Genomic DNA, 17,830 nt, shown 5'->3' on the forward strand with positions numbered 1-17,830 from the left:
ACTTCCACAGAAAAGAGGGGGGTAAAAACCTATAATTCTAACATTTCCATATTGTTAGTATTGAACCAACACATATTTCTTCAAATGTTTCGAAAACTCCTTCCTGCAGATACTGCCGTTTACCTGCACACTGCAGAATGTTGCGTTGTAGGGGAGCAGAAGGAAAATAAAAACTGCCTTCCTTATATACGAAATACAATTTCACAATAAAAAAAATTGCCTCGCATACCATGAAAGGGCATGCTCGCATTATTGCTTGAAGTGTGTGCCACAACAACTTTTGTTTACGAAATGATCATCCCCTAGCTAAGGTACCATCTTTACCCTCCTGTTATTTTAAGCTCAAAATAATTAATATTTTAAACGTTCTTTTAAATACACACTAACACGATAACCATAAAAAGTTTAATCAATAAAAAACAACGTAACTTTTTTTTAAATACAATAATGTTTGCTCGACTTCTTAGATTCGCATGTACACATTTTCGAGATGCACACTGATGTAGTACGCTTTTCTAGTTAATTTTGTTAATGAATAAAAACGCCAGGAAATACTTTTATTACGAAAAAAAATCATTTACATTTTCTTTAATGCTTGTTAGTTTTTCTTAAAAGCTTATTTCTTTCAAGAGCTTTAAATGTAAAAGAGAGTGCATTATATTTAAACATCAAGGAATGTAGAAAATTTAATCAGGAAGGAAAACTGTTTTGGAAATCTCTTCTTTGAAAGTCACTTTAGAAAAAAAAATACAAATAAAATGGTAAAATGGGGAAAGAAAATCTTTAAAAGCGTTTGCGTCGGCCATTTCTATCTGAAGAATATAAGATAAAGCTTTCAACTAGCGCAATATTTTTTAAAAGTAGATGCTGTAATGCTGCGTATGAGGTCTGGTTTTTAAAGGGTGTAGTATATTTCGTTATATATATATATATATATATATATATATATATATATAAGTATTTATTTACTGCTATACGTATTTTATTGTGAACCATAAAAAACCGTAAGGGACTAAAGATCTAAGTTTTACAACAGAGAAGACGAATGTTCTGATAAAGGTTAACCGCCTCTATATTGTAAGATAATGATAAAAATGCAGTTTTTTGAGGCGTTTCTAAAAAAAACAGTTAAGTCTATGTATTTTGAAAGGATGTTTTCGATTAATTTTATAATTTTTGGTCTAAATAATCAAGTTTTACACAGTGATTTGAAGCAAGTTATACTAAATCAGGTTACAAGTCTTTTCCAAAAAATGAATTTATTTTAAAAGTAGATCAATTGATTTGCTAATGAACGACTATTATAAAAACGCACGGATAACAACAACTGTTATATTATTATAATAGACATAATGTAAAAAAATTGCTTAATTATTCACGTGACATACGTTTGAGATACCGTACGATTTTTAAAGGAATTGAAACAGAAAATGAAATAATAATAATTTTTAAGATGCTAATTTATTTCAAAACCACTTTAATCCAAAAACAAGCTTTTACCAGTTCCCAGTGAAAAACAAATATTTTTGCGAAAAAATTTCATGTATTGCTACAAGTTTCATGCGTGGCAGACTTCTCAATGTGGTTATATTGCCTAGAAATAGTGCCTTTCTAAGTACTATATTGTGGCGAAGAACATATTTAAATATATTAATTTCAAATTATGTTTTTCGAAAGCATAAATTGAATTCAAGATGTCAACATTCAAACTAACGCTAGATATTAGCTAGGTATTATGCTAGATCCGATTTTTTTTCAAATATAAAAGTAAGATGTGAACAAATAAAGACAAAAAAAAAGAATAATACAGATATGTTCGGCTAGTAATATGCACTTATTACTTTATTTGTGAAACAAACAACCAACACAAGTAAAAAGTTTAGATTCAAAAGCAAGTTCTTGTTTTTTCGAGTAATTTTTGTTAAAAATAGTAAATATTTATCAAAAACAAGTTAAATATTACTTTATTTTAAATTCGCGCAAATGGAGATATATATTTTAAAAATAAATAAATAAATAAAATAAAATCAATAAATAAGCACGATCTATTTTTAGTTTAAAAATATACAGATAGCATAAATTTAGAACTAAATTTAAAGAATTTATTTTAACACATTTTAAGATTGACATTGTCATTCAAAAATAAATACAAAGAAATTCCATTTCAGAATGTATTTTATTGAGGCATATATATGGTTAGTTTTTCAAACAAAATCCATTTTCCTTTCCTGCAAACTCAGAACGGAAACAGAAAAAAAAAATCAAGCAAAATATATATGTGTATGAATAAGTAAAAGCTTTGTGTCGTCAAACTATACCGATGTAATTCCATACAAGATTTTAGAGACGGATTGTTTACCGTTGTTTTTGTTCACAGAACATGAATGATACGAATCCAAGGATTTGCAAGAAAGATTTAAATAAGTAAGTCGTGGCCAAAATGTCTGCGAAGGTTTTTTTTTTTTTTGGTAAATAAAAATACTATTTTTACATGCGTCAGTGTTTCTAGGAAATAATATATTTTAGAAAATATTTTCATTTTATACCCGAACAATTCATTGAGCTTTAAGACAAGCACCTTTTCCTTTAATTTATATCCGTAAAAAATTATATTTAAATACAGCAACTAAAACTTCATAAACTTATTGTTAATTTTAAAAACCCATCTATTTCATGTATTACTTTTTATTTAATCAATTCAGTTTTCTATTGCAAGGAAAACTAACAAAAATACAACAAACAGTTTAATTGGCAAAGGTTTTTTTTTTTTTTTTTTTTTTTTTTTGTTCTGAACTGAGTCTTATCACGCAAAATCACGTCAAGTGTTCAGAAAATAGAAACAGTTGTTCGCGCTGCAGAGAATTCCCAAGCAATTTGTGAAAGGAAAAAAAAATATTTTGAGAGTAATTCTCTGTTTTTGGCTTGTTTTGAAAGAAAGCGATTATTTATGTTCCTTTGTAACAAAGTAATGATTATGTAAATAATTGTGGTACAGACTACTGTTTCGTCAGTTAAGTTGAAATTTGTAGTACATTGTAATTACTTTACACGGGTGGTAACAAAGTCTTAATAAGTAATTTTTTCTCTAAATAAGATTCAACAAGAAAAAGCAGATATGCGTTTAAAAGAAATGTGTAGTGTAAAGTAAAATGTTTACAGTTTAATCATACCCCTTGAATATGTTGGCCTAATTGCAATCGTTCTAGAAAAGATTTGGGCACCTTCTGTAATTTTAGTAGGTTAATTTAAGTTTTTTTAGTCAAAAATTATCTTTTAAACTTAAATGGTTCCAATCGTGATCACGTTGCATTTTTCATAACCTCCTTTCTTTGAGGCTAAGAGAGCAACATATTGTACACGTTGCACATAATGTGGCGTTATAAAAGGTGTTTCAAAACCTTAATATTCAAAACCTTAATATTAAGACTGCCGGTTTGCTTTAATTTGTTAGTCCAATTTATTTTGTGTATTGCCAGTCTGTAAACAGCTTGTTATCAAAAAAGTTGCAGTTGAAGTCCTCTTGAAAGCTTTCATATATTATTCAGGTATACGAATACACAAACAATTTTTCTAATGTTTGACACGATTTGCCTTCTGTTGACAGGATTTTTCAGATTATCAGTAAGCAAATTAGATTTGAAATACATATTTTCAATTGGAAGAGGCTTTATAAACACCTTGCGTAAAACGTAATGATTTGACGCTTGAGCCGATTCTTCTGAAAGTCATTATTTTCGTAATATTCATTTATATAGCAGCCAAAATTACTGATCGAATAGTGCTCTGATGTCACCAACAATGAGACTTGCGCCATAGCATGCATGACGACATTATTTCATTGTTTAAGCACCAAAAATTCGGTAAGTTATTTACAATTTGATAATATTTTTTGGCAATCATTGACATGCAGGGAAATGCTTTTTTTTTGACAAGGCTGAACTGGAACTAGTAACTTAAATGTTTTACTGGTAAGATTGTAAATTTAGAAGATTGAAAAAACGAAATAGTGGTCAACAGTAAGCGCTATCTACTTAGAGCCAATATACAGGGATAGTTTGATCGAATCTTCCATACGAAAGGAGGCGATAGAAGAGCCCAAGTGGAACATATAACCACCCATTATCGTGTCCAATCATTAACCGTAACCGAGTAGATATGAGGAAAATGAGCAAAAAACACAATTCTGAGAAAACAACCTATTTCTGAGATTCCTAAAAGACCTACACACAAAATAAGTACATATTTGGAAAGAACAAACTAAATCCTACAAAATGACATTTTTTCCATCAAGACTGTCGCATTTTACAGCGAGCTACACGCTCTGAAAGATTGGACACACTCAGAAATGAAATGGTGCCAAAGTTTTCAATCAACATTTTCAAAAACAACCGTATGAGATAAATCAGTCAAATCTACCAAAAATTGACTCATTTCACTAGCTTTCAGATGATACAATAACAAATCATATTGGTCTTCAAGTTCAGCAGAAATTCAGCACGCTTTTGTTTGAAACAGTGTAAAAATCTGCCATTCATTAAAAAAAGGAAAACCAGCGAAGAGTTGCACTTTTTTGTTTTAAATTTTCAGTTTAACGTAAGCATGTTCCTTTCATTGTTTAATATAATTGATATTTCAATATCAAAAAACAATAGTTTTGACATTTTATTTAGTGAAAAAAACATAAGAGATAACAATAAGTAGAAGTAAAAGAAACGTTATTTTTCCGTTCTTTTCACAAAGGAAAAAAAAAAGAGTTACATAACATCAATGAGTACATTTAACCAATCGTAAAAGAATTACAATAGATGCTGAAATTGGTCACCGCCACACCTGATACATGCCATTGCCTTTTTGAGAACGAGAACGACCGTTGCTCTTAGTGAAATTTATTTTCTTAATTTTACTGCTGCTCCATCAAGCCAGTTGCGAAAGTCCTGCGAACTGGTTACTTATGTTTAACATACTTCTTGATTTAAGAATTCCCAAAGAAGTACACTGGCGTTAGCTCTGGTGATCTGGGTGGCTAAGGAATGGTACCCATACGACCAATCCATTGGGGATACTGTTCAGACGGAAAATTCCGAACGGCATTTGAAAATAAGCAGGATTACCATCGTGTTGTAAAAAGATATCCGCCCTCTCCGAACCAGGAAAGGGGCCAGGATCAGGGTTTTACCTACGTTGAGGAGTATGTGCTGGATCGATTAGTGAAAAACCAGGTGTGAGTTCATGCATGACTGCTAGAGAAGGTGCATTTTCACAAAGTAAAGTGATGAAAACATTGCAGTAAAACAAGTGTTACCTTTACCATTTTACACTAGCAAGGATTGCGCAATTCAGATTTGGAAAGCGGGTAGCAATTCGCAGATGGCTACTAGCTTGACGAGACATTGAAGAACACCATCTTCTAAGAAAGATACTGTGGACAGATGAGTCGTTGTTCACTAGAGGGGGTGTAACAAATTTGCATAACTGACCTGACTCCAGTAGACTTATTTGTTTGGGGATTCTTAAAACAAAAAGTTTTTGATAACAGTAGTAGCCAGTTTCCTGGAATTGAGCAACTGGTTTAATGAAACAGTAGTGAAACTAAGAAATGAAATTCCACTAAGAGCAACGGTTGGTTCCGTTTGCCAAAGGAGAAAACGGGTATCAGGTGTGGCGGCGACTGATTTCAGCATCTATTGTAAAATCTGAAAATTGATTAAATGTACTTAATGATGTTAGTGTAACTTTTTTATTGACTTTCTCTTTTTTAAAAGCACGAGAAAGTAATGATCCTTTTATTTCTACTTATTTTTATCTCTGTTTTTTTTTTCACTGTATTCAATGTTAAATTTGTATACAGTGTTTCATTTTGATATAATTTTGATATAAAGATATCATTTTCTTAAACAAAGAAAGCAACATACTTACGTGAAACGTAAAATTTAAAACAGAAAATTACGACTCTTCAGTGGTTGTCATTTTTCAATGAATGCATATTTTTTCACTGTTTTAAACAAAAGCCTGAATTTCTGAAGATGAACTTGAAGACCAATATGATTTTTGCTATATCATCTGAAAGCCAATGAAATAGGCTAGTTTTTGGTTCACTTGACCGATTGTAGCTCATACGGCTATTTTTGAAAATGTCGATTTAAAACTTTGGAACCATTTCAATTCTAAGTATGTCTAATATTTCAAAGATTGTAGCTCACTGTAAAATGTAACTATCTTAATGGAAAAGTGTCATTTTGTAGGATTTAGTCTGTTCTTTCAAAATATGTACTTATTTTGTTTGTTGGTTCTACAGGAATCACAGAAATCGGTCGTTTTCTCAGATTTTTTTTTTTACTCATTTTCCTCTTATCTGAATTATCCGGTTACGGTTAAGGATTAGACACGATAAAGGGTGGTTCTATGATCCGCTTGAGCTCTTCTATCACCCCCTTTCGTATGGGAGATTCGATGAAACTCACCCGTATGTAGGCCGCCACATCATAAACGCCATTTCGGATCGAATTTTTCATTGTTGTGTATCTAGGGTTGCCAAAGCAAAGTTTTATGTTTTGCCAAATTGGCCAAAAATAATATTGCATTTAATAAGCAATTCCCGTTATACTTTGATGGGCGATCTTGTAGTAGATGAATGTTTATTTTACATGAATGTATGATAGGTCATCTTTGGGAAATCGAATTATTATATGTGCAATCACTGTTGTGTAAAGGGTTCAATGGGCTGAAGTGGTCATACATAAAAGAAAACGTCGAAGGAAAGCATGTAAACTTTTTATGTACGAATTTAAGAAGACTAAAGTTGTTTTAAATTAGGGCACTCGCAATTCTTTACTAGGGGAAAACAGTTTTTTTTTTTTTGCTTATGAAATGTTTTTATGTCTGTTCCCCTCTTTAATCGTCTCTGTAAAATTTTTCCAACACGAATTTTTATCAGATTTACTGTACAACAAGCTTCCCAGGTGACTCTAGAGCAATTCCTCATTAACAATCAAACTAACAATTTTATATTCACTGGATATAAAAATAACTCTTATGCATTTCAGTAATGTCCGTTTCTACAAACGAACTTGCTGTGCTAAATATTTTTTTTAAAATATTACGGCTATGATGTTAATTCGATTATTTTACATGTTGTTTTTACCGACGACAACTTATTTAACCCCCATTTAAAAAATACGTATGAAAAATAAAATGTCGTAAGGCTATTTAAATCAACTATTTACAGTCTAAGATTCAATGCAATGTGTTCTATTTTGATGTAATGTTAAAAATAAGTATATTAAAAAAGCAATTAAACGCGAGTATTATATTATGTACAGCACCTGATTCTACTTTTTTATATTTCCAGAAAAGATGTGTTCAGAATTGCTTGTTTTTGGCGCAATTTTGGCATTCGCAAAATTTTCAGAAACATTTATTTTTAGCCCACACGTTTAAAATCAATTGAATTAGAGACGATACCTAGACGATAAATTTTATCAATCGAAAGACGTGTTATTAACTACGTTTCAAATAATATGCATATTAGGGTGGAGTGATTTTTTTTTTCGAATTTCGAAACGCTTTGGGTCTTAAAAGTTGCTTTTTAGCATCAATAGATCACCTCTAAAATTTTAGTATCCTAGGATAATATCTTTAGATTCCAAAATCGCCCCAAAAATGAAAAAAAAAAATATGTTTAAAAATAATTAACAAAATTGAAAATATATGACTTTAAATTTTTTTCATGGGGTAAATGTTTACTCTTGCTAACATTAATTTCTCAAAAAAGTTTTACTACAATACAGTAATTTCTTTGAATTTCCAAAAAAATAGCAAAGTAAACCAAAGATGCAAAAAAAAAAAAAAAAAAAAAAAAATCGATTTTTTAAATTTTTTTTACAAAATTAAAAATATATGATTTTAAAAATGTTTGAGGGGGTTAATTCGAACTCTTGGAAACATTAATATATCAGATAAGTTTTATTTCAACAGGGTAATTTCTTTAAATTTCCAAAAAGTAGCAAAATAAACCAAAAATCAACCTTTTTTTTTCTCAATTTACACGATCTTCCAAAGCAAAAATAGGTGACATGCACCACATATTAATATTTAAACACAAATCTAAACTTTTTTACAAGTTATTCATTTAATTTCCTAGTTAGATAATTTATTGTAACACTATAAATGGAAAAAAAATAGTATTTTGGAAATAAAAACATAATATTGCATTATCTCACTTTCCGAGAAGTTGGGTACTTCATTACTCATGAATATATGTTTGCCAAAAAAAACCCTCAAAACTACTTAACAAACTTTTAACCTGAACAACTAACTTCACCTTGAAGCGATTGCTTTTTTGAAGTTCAGCGTAATCTCGACAGTTGAAGTAGAACTTTGGCACTTTATACTGTTTAAATGGTGTAGTTGACTGGTCAGTTAGCAGGTCTCTTTCTGACAAAATCCTGCGGTAGGCCAGAACTTGAATATGCCAGGATCAGAGTATAATGATCTTCAACAAAAGTTGTAGGGCTAAATTTTTTGTTCTTTTGTTGTAGATCATAAAAACTGATACAAGAACCTAACCCAAAATATATTGGTCACCTAACAGTTCCGCCTGGAGCAGCTGAAATTATACAGCATAACATTATTAATTTCTTCAGCTATAAAGAGCGGACAATTGAGAACTAAAATCAATCGACGGAACTAAAATCAATACTGGTGTGACAAATGACGTTGTTCGTGGACTAGAGTTAAAACCAAATAAATCCTTGCTGTGGCTGATTTGTCAGCTGCAAGCAAAATGAACTTCCATTAAGGCATTAAATGAAATAGTTGAATGAAAGAACACATGGACCAGCAAATTTTTCAGGAAATATCAGAAGAGCTATCAAAACTTGCGGAAAATCTTCCACCTATGAACTTCAAAACAATATCCTTAGAGCATTTTCCTTCAATTTTGACTGAAGAGATATTAGTTCAGACCAACAATGTTTGTATGAAATTTGCCAAGTCGTTTCATCTGGATATTGTTCAACCTATCTTGCCAATAAAAACCCTGGTCCTGTAGTGCGTTCTAGGTGGGTAACGACTGCCGCTCGACTTTAAGATTATATGTTCCGACTGAGAATCCGACTGAAAATTTGGCCGCGTTGTGATCATACGTCATGAAAGTTTAAGCTCATATCTCGTTCTTCATAACACTATATAGTTGTTCAGGTTGGGTGTTTGTTAAGCAGTTTTGAGGTTTTATACGAACATATATTCATGAATAATGAAGTACGGAATTTTTTGAAAAGTGAGATATTAATGCTATAGTATGTTTTTATTTCCGAAATACAATTTTTTTTTCTTTTATAATGTTACAATAAATTATCTAAATAAGAATTTGGTGGAAGGTGGAATAAGGTGGGGAAATTTTTACTCCACCCTAATGCATATCCTTTATTTTTTACCTTCAGATTACCTTACTATTTGAAAAATTTTTGCTTCAGTTTTAGACTGTTTTTTTAACTTGTGTGTCTGAGGAGCAATTTTTTCTTTCCCTTTTTTTCAAATGTTCTGCATTTTCAACTATGAAACTAAAAAAAAAAAGGTTTTCAAACAAAAGGCAGCTTTAAATGCTAATTGCTCAAAATAAATTGCGGACTTTAAGCTGTGTCTAAACATATTTTACTAGAATAAAAACTTTTTAACAAAAAAATTGAACCGCCGAAAAAACTGAAAAGCAAAAAATAATAAACCATTTTAATTAAACCTTAATAACTAAGTTCTTAAACTGATGTAAGTATACCTAAGTATATATTTTTGTAATAATTTAGAGTTTTTAATTAACCTTAATAACTCAGTTCTTAAATTAATGTAAGTATACCTAAGTAGTTTTGAGTCGGTGAAAAACAAGCAAATTAATTATTTTTGTAAAGCGTGAGGCGCAGCGGTGGCGTATGGCGACACGCCCCTTCGCCGGAAAATGCCGAGCGTTCACGAAGTTAAACCCGAACGTCGTCGAGTGGTCTCGAAGAAGCACGTGTCGAGTATTTGGCTGCTACTGAGCTTTTGCCTCATATACAACAGTCAAAATGTTTATATCATTGTTCATCATACTGAAGAAGGATTTCTCATCTTGTTAAAAGTTCAAATAAATGGTTTTGTGGGTCATAGTATTATTCAGCGTAAGTATGGCATAACAACTGTAGCCGTTAATTGCATACATGATCCTGAAGATTTTTCTCACTGGTTGTTTACCTCTCTCGTGCGAGGTCCCAAAGGTTTCAAAGCTCCAACGAGAGGTACTTTCTGTTGCATACGATCTACTAGTATTCATGATTTAATGATGGCGTGTGGATGGAGCATTTTTTGGAACATTTATGTTTATCGCCGGACATTTCACATTACATTGCTAATTTTATTTGGTTATTTCTTTAAATTTAGGTAATTTAGGGATCTTTGTTTATTTATTGTTTGGCACCGACTCAAAACTACTTAGGTATACTTACATTAATTTAAGAACTGAGTTATTAAGGTTAATTAAAAACTCTAAATTATTACAAAAATATATACTTAGGTATACTTACATCAGTTTAAGAACTTAGTTTTTAAGGTTTAATTAAAATGGTTTATTATTTTTTGCTTTTCAGCTTTTTCGGCGGTTCAATTTTTTTGTTAAAAAGTTTTTATTTTATAATTTTTTGTGACTATAAGCTACTAATGTGGCTATAATCTGTATACTTATATTTTTGATTACTTTTAAAATAGCTACCTACCATACTTTAGCTATTGACTTATATATATATATATATATATATATATATATATATATATATATATATATATATATATATATATATATATATATATATATATATATATATATAATCGTATTTTAACAATTATCTGTTGCGTTACATAAATGATTTTAAAGCAGGCTTTATATACTAACATGGGTAGGCCTACAAAAAATGCTGCTCGGATGAGGAAAAGATGCTTAGAAGAATCTATTAATGAGAAAGAAAAAAGGTTGGAAGCAAACAGAAAGAGAATTACATTAACACGTTCACAGGAGAGTTTAGGTCAGCGCGAGGAAAGACTGTCGAGAATGAGAAGCTACAATAACGATAGGTTATTGTAAGAAGGTGATAAGCAGCGCGCTCGTCGTTTAGATATGACAAGAGAGCGACTTTCAAATGAGAGTGAAGAGCAACGCGCTCATCGTTTAGATCTGATAAGAGAGCGAGTTTCAAATGAAATTGAGGACGAACGTATGCTGCGTTTGGATGCTGCTCGTAACCGTTCAGCAATGGTGGTACTTCACGAATCTTCCGAGGAGAGAACTAATCGTCTGAGCGCCATGCGACAAGCAGCTCGCGAGCGAAGAAACCAGTGTAACGCAGAAAACTTTAAGAAATCAATTAATGTTTATGCTGACTTGTCGTGTTCAATATGCAAAAAAAAATTGTATCCGCAGCAACGTAGGAAATTGCAAACTAAAAATTTAAGCTCTATTTTGCCTAACGAACTGGTAGCTTTAGGTAATATAATTACTTGTTCACGATGCTCAAACAATATTAAAAAACATAAAACTCCACCCCAGGCCTATTGGAACAAAATGTCGGTAGCTGCAATACCTACAGAAATTGATGAGTTATCGGAAATTGAGAAACGTTTTATTTGCAGAGTAGTGCCATTTCATAAAATAATAAAAGTTCAAAATCGTTTGAGCCATGACTGGTGCAAAGGGCAGGCAATCCTTTTTGCTCAGGATGTGGTCGAGCTGGCGGAACAACTTCCGCTTGAACCTAATCAAACTGGATTAGTGCTCGTAGTAGAAAGTCGTGAAAATTTAGAACATTCTAGGGAGTTTCAAATTGATATAGGTAAACTTCAAGTGGCATTGCAGTGGCTCCTAAAGAATAATGCACTGTATAAAGATGTTCGTGTGCATTTTCCTACTGTGATCGATATTTCTACGATAACACAAATTGCTGACGAACCCGCACATGTTCATGACAGTGAAGAACCAATTGTTGAACGGTCAACTGTTAATAAAAATAACTATACTGTCTTGCAAAACAATGTATCTATACTACATGGGTCCTTTCATCAGGGCAATGAACGATTTAGTCCACAGTCACGTGGTCGACAATGCACAGGGATTGCAACTGTTGCTATTGTGGCATTTTCTTTGATCAATCCTAATGATTGGTGCAAAAGTGACATAGATTATAAGTTACTGGTAGGATATAAGTATTATAGAGACTGTATTGCGGCTCGGGTTAACCCCAATCCTGAAGAAGCACACATAGATTATTTGGCTGCAACTGAGCTTTTACCAAGCATCGTATACAATAATCGAAAAGTTCATATCAATATTCTTCATGAATCATCATTTAATGGTCACGCAGACAACGACAATAGTGGAGAAGGATTTCCGAATTTGTTAAACGCTCTAATAAATGTATTTAGGGATCATAGTTATGCCATACTTACTATGAATAATACAACTGTAGCCGTCCATTGCAGACCAGATCCTGGAGGTTTTTCTTACTGGTTGTTTGACTCCCACGCGCGAGGTCTAAAAGGTTTCAAAGTTCCAACGAGAGGTACTTCATGTTGTATACGATTTACTAGTATCCATGAACTGCATAACATCGTGCGTAGAAATTTGATCATTAAAAACACATCTGTAAGTGTGTTAACTGGGAATGTTTTTTCACTGACACCAATTACGATAACACCCGAAAATACACTAGAACAGTTAAATCAAGGTAAAGAAACATCTTCAGTTCTTCAAAAACAACGCCAATCATTTAATTGTCATCAGCCGCAAGTAATGCATACATCTAAAATCGTGCAACAATCATCAGAAGAAAGTAATAATACTGTGGAAAAAGACATTATTGACCCTCAATTACAGCAAAATTATAATTCGGAAACGAGATATATTTTTACAACCAGTATGCTTAGAAACATAGATGAAAGAGTACCTAATTTGGACAGTGTTGTTAACATAGACAACCCTAACCCAGAAGAGGAAGTAAGACTAAAAGAAGTTAAAAGGAAAGCAGCACCACCCTTAAATTATGAACGTGAAAAAAGAATGGAAGAGATGGGCTGGTATTTTTTATTCCCTGATGGAAAAAATGGATTTGGCGAAGAAAGAGAGGTTTCAATTACCCCATTAGACTACTTTCAAGCTCGTGTAATGAGTAAGGATAAAAGATTCCAGAGAAATGACTATTTATTTTTTGCATTGTCAGTTGTTGAGTACTTTCGAGCAAAAGCAAGTGTGTCTGTTTCATGCAGAATGCGTCAAGGCCAAGGTGAACATACACCTCAAGGGCTAATTGACAACATGCATCTGACAATAAGAAATGTGCGAGGGTCTGCTTCGTACTGGAGACGATGCTGTTCGGAGTTAATTGCCATGGTAAGAAGTATAGGGCCTCCTACCTGGTTTATTACCCTTTCCTGCAATGATCTAAATTGGCCAGATATGACAAAAGCTTTGCTCATTGCGGATGGCAACAATGTAAATAATTTAGATAGTATAACATTTCCAGAACGACAAAAGTTAGTGCAAAAATATCCAGTGGTTATTGCAAGGCAATTTACAATAAGAATTAATGCTCTTATGCATTATTTAAAACAAAATAATGACTGCTTAGGTGGAAGTATCATAGACTTTTGGTACAGGATAGAATTTCAAAACCGAGGCAGTCCGCACTTGCACATGCTGGTGTGGTGTGAAAACATTCCTGATTTTTCAACAAATGAAGGAATAAGTATAACCGAAAGAGTTATTTCATGTTCTTTGAACCCTCATAATATTGAGTTAAAACATCTAGTCGAAAATGTCCAAATGCATCGACACACAAAAACCTGCTACAAAGATCGTACAAACCATTGCTGTCGTTTTGGGTTTCCGAGGGCTCCAAGTGAGGATACCTTATGCTTGGGTCCCGATGAAGCACTTGCCAACAACGGTCGGTTTTGCATCTTACGAAGAACTTCTAAAGAAAGTATGGTTAATAACTATAGTCCTGAAATTCTTAGTCTTTGGGAAGGAAACATGGACATTCAGCCATGCGGAAATATCTCTGCCGTTGCATATTACGTTGCAAAATATGTGAGTAAGTGTGAACCTCACGACACTGGAGATGTGGTACGCCACGCAATTACAAAAGCTAAAAGACGGGGCGGCGGAGTGTGGAGTCAACTGTTTGCGGTTTCTATGGCAATACTCTCGCAGCGATTGGTAAGTGCTCCCGAATGCGCCTATCGTCTTTGCCACCTGCCGCTTAAAATGAGCTCTCGTAAAACAATATTTGTGAATAGCTGCATGCTAAGTCAACGCTTTCATTTATTGCGGTTTGAAGGGGATGAAGCTTCAATATGCAACAACGTATTCGATCGTTACGTGTTGAGGCCTGATGAACTTGAAAATATAAGTCTGGCAGAATTTGCTGTGCGTTATGAGACGAGTTCAAATATTATGTGGAGTGAGGAAGATGGTGACATCGAACTCAGAGAACCTGTTGATAACCTTACAAAAATAAGATATATACGACTGAGAGAAGGTTCACGTATGCGAATAAGAAATAAGCCAGCTGTGTTACGAACACGTTACTACACACTCCATGGTGACAAAGATGGGTATTACTATAGCTTGATTGTTTGCCATATTCCTTTTCACGATGAAAACCAACTAATGTTGGAAGACGAGACTCCAGAATCTTGTTTCCTTAGACGAAAAGACGAATTAAGGCCTCTGCTGAATAATGTTAGTGCCGAAGATTTCGCACATGCAGAACAGGTCATTCAACAGGCACTTGCCCAGGCAACTGCTTTAAATCTTGCCCGTGAAACGGGTTTCAAAAATATCAAAGACGATCAAATTATAAACGCCGATGAGCATATCAGTCAATATATTCAAGACGACTTCTGTGAAGATATAGAGGAAAGAGGTGCAATGACTGATGATATATTTTTTAATACTGTCAGAGGTCTAAACATACAGCAAAAGGATTTATTTCAAAGAATTTCTACGGCCATTGAAAAAGATTTACATGGTGATGATGAAAAGCTGTTGCTTTTTATAACTGGATGAGCTGGCAGTGGCAAATCATTTGTTTTAAAATTATTCGTGGAGCACATCAAGAGGTGTTATGTGCCTACAGTTGATTTGCTTCTAAAGCCTAAATTTGTTGAGGTAGGTTCATTAACCGGTGTCGCCGCCCACCAGGTACTTGGCAAAACATTGCATTCTCTTTTTTCTCTTCCCATCGAAAAAGGTAATTCAACTGCATATAGACGCTTAAATGATGAAAGGCTAGAACAAGAAAGACGTAAATGACGCAACATAAGTTGGTTAGTGATTGACGAAATATCAATGGTGTCTTACGAGAACTTAAGAATGATTCATTTGCGGCTACAGGAATTCAAAAACAATGATAAGTTTGGTGGGATAAATATTGTTCTATTTGGAGACATCATGCAACTGCCCCCTGTGAAAGGACATTGGTGCTTTGTACAGCCAGCTTGGTTTGCTGCAGAAATTAATTTATGGCACGCATTTTCATTCTGCGAATTAACAATCAACATGAGACAAAGAAATGATACAGAGTTCGTCGACCTGTTGAACAATTTACGCGTAAGCGAATTGACAACTGGTCAAGTAGAACTGCTTTGTCAAAGGCGAAGGGTGGCTTTAGATGAAGAATTTAAGGATGGTGTTGTGATTCGAATATTCCCGACCGTCAAACAGGTTGACGAATACAATGATAACATGACAGCTATGAATTCAAAACAAAATCGTATCTATACAATCCGTTCCATAGATGAGTCTCGTGAAATTGCTACCTATGGAAAGAAACCTCCAGATAATGTTGTCCCGAAAGATGTGAACAATTGTGGTGGACTTTTATCAGAGGTAAAACTTGCTGCCGAATCTCGTGTGATGTTGAGACGTAACATATCAGTATCTGACGGCCTCGTCAATGGTGCAATGGGTATTTTAAAAAAATAAAATGGCCATCACTACGTAGGGATCAACTAGAGGAAGGAGAGTTACCGGACTGCATATTAGTTAAGTTTGACGATGAAAGCATAGGATGCAGACTAAAAGATAGCGATGGTTGTGTCGCCATACCCCCAGTGGTTGCAACTTTTCAAGGAACGAAAGGTTATGGTGACATTGAGCGCAGGATGTTGTCAATAATTCTATGCTGGGCCGTCACGGTACACAAATTGCAAGGTACGACCCTTGATAAAGCTGTAATAGACCTCGGAAAGAAAGTGTTTGCCAAAGGACAGGCATATGTGGCACTGAGTAGAGTAAAAACACTTGAGGGTATTGCTTTATCTGATCTAGAGCCAAATAAGTTACTACACAAACCTCACGATGAACGAGCTTTAGCAGAAATGCAGAGACTGAGAGCTCTAAATCAAGAGACTGACAAATCTAAAGCTCATTCATCGTGAGTTGTTTTTTTTTTTTTTTTTTGTAATACACAACTCAGTAATAAAAAATCTGTGAGCGAACAATAAATCACTCCTAATATCTCACCTTTAGATAAGGAATTTTTCCAAATTTACATGGGACCAAATTGTAGGTATACTCTTTCCAATAAAAAAAAAAAAAACTATCGAAATCAGACTATTTTATAAAAGTTATGCGTCGTCTTACACGAGAAAAAGTAAAAAACCTGTGAGTGAACAATAACTCACCCCTGTTTTCCATCCTTTAGGATAGGAAATTTTTTTCCAAATTTATATGGGAACAACTTCTGAGAAAATTCTTTCCAATGAAAAAAGAACTATCAAAATCGGACGAACCTGTGAAAAGTAATGCCTGGTCATACATGAAAAAAAGAACTTATATATACGGGTCGACTTGAGAACCTCCTCCGTTTTTTCGTCGGTTAAAAAACTAATCCTAATTACAAATACCAGAGATTGAGAGGTCTACACTGCCGTGGGCAGATCAAAGGCAGTAACTGCATATTTTTTTTTCATTTCTTTTTTTTCTTTTTTTTTTTTTTTTTGCATTTTGTCATCTATTGTACGTTAGCTTTGTTGTACAAACTAACTTATTTGGTTTCCGCTGAAAAAAATATATAACTCCAACATTTTCTTATTGTTAGTACTTCTGAATCAACACACATTTCTTCAAATATCTCGAAAACTCATTTCTGCAGATACTGCCGCTTACCTGCCCACGGTAGTACACACGAGAGACATACAGGTCTGAAGCTCATTCATTGTGAGCTTTTTTTTTTCTTTTTTTGTAATACCCAACTCAGAATCAAAAAATCTTGGAGTGAACAACTAATCACCCCCTCTCCCCCCCCTTAGGGTAGGAATTTTTCCCTCAAATTTATAAGGGAATTACTTCAGGCTATACCCTTTCTAATAAAAAAAGAATATTCAAAATCGGACTATTCTGTAAAAAGTTATGTGTGGTCATACATTTAAAAAAAAAAAATAATATACGTGTCGACTTGAGAACCTTCTCCGTTTTTTCGTCGGTTAAAAATAGTATGTCACCATCACTAAACTTCGCCCTATTTTTTCATACAAATCCTGAATATAAAAAATGTTTGACGACTGGCACTGAAAACTAACCCTAATCACAAGTACAGAGATTGAGAGGTCTACACTGCCGTGTGCAGGTAAAGGGCTATAACTGCAATTTTATCTTTTTTTTTTTTGCATTTTGTCATCATTGTTTGTACGTTAGCTTTGTTGTACAAACTAACTTATTAGGTTTCCGCTAAAAAAAAATATATTTCCAACATTTCCCAGTTGATAGTACTGAATCCAGCGCACAATTCTTCAAATATCTCGAAAACTC

At 33.4% G+C, this 17,830-nt stretch overlaps 1 protein-coding gene across 1 annotated transcript; it reads left to right on the forward strand.

The window, feature by feature from the left end:
- The first annotated feature begins 15,391 nt into the window (after positions 1-15,391).
- Positions 15,392-16,501, forward strand: LOC129222558 (ATP-dependent DNA helicase PIF1-like). Its single transcript, XM_054857072.1, has 2 exons — positions 15,392-15,989; positions 16,088-16,501. The coding sequence occupies exons 1-2, from the start codon at positions 15,392-15,394 to the stop codon at positions 16,456-16,458; spliced, it is 969 nt and encodes a 322-aa protein (XP_054713047.1). The 3' UTR covers positions 16,459-16,501.
- Positions 16,502-17,830: the final 1,329 nt, after the last annotated feature.

This window comes from Uloborus diversus, chromosome 5, assembly GCF_026930045.1.
Source record: "Uloborus diversus isolate 005 chromosome 5, Udiv.v.3.1, whole genome shotgun sequence".
Lineage (NCBI taxonomy): Eukaryota > Metazoa > Arthropoda > Arachnida > Araneae > Uloboridae > Uloborus > Uloborus diversus.

Bases quoted from the DNA above. Each gene is read 5' to 3' on its own strand.
- LOC129222558 (XM_054857072.1), top strand. From the start codon at position 15,392: ATGATTCATTTGCGGCTACAGGAATTCAAAAACAATGATAAGTTTGGT. The intron at 15,990-16,087 runs TTTTAAAAAAAT...ATGAAAGCATAG, and splicing joins CGTCAATGGTGCAATGGGTA to GATGCAGACTAAAAGATAGC.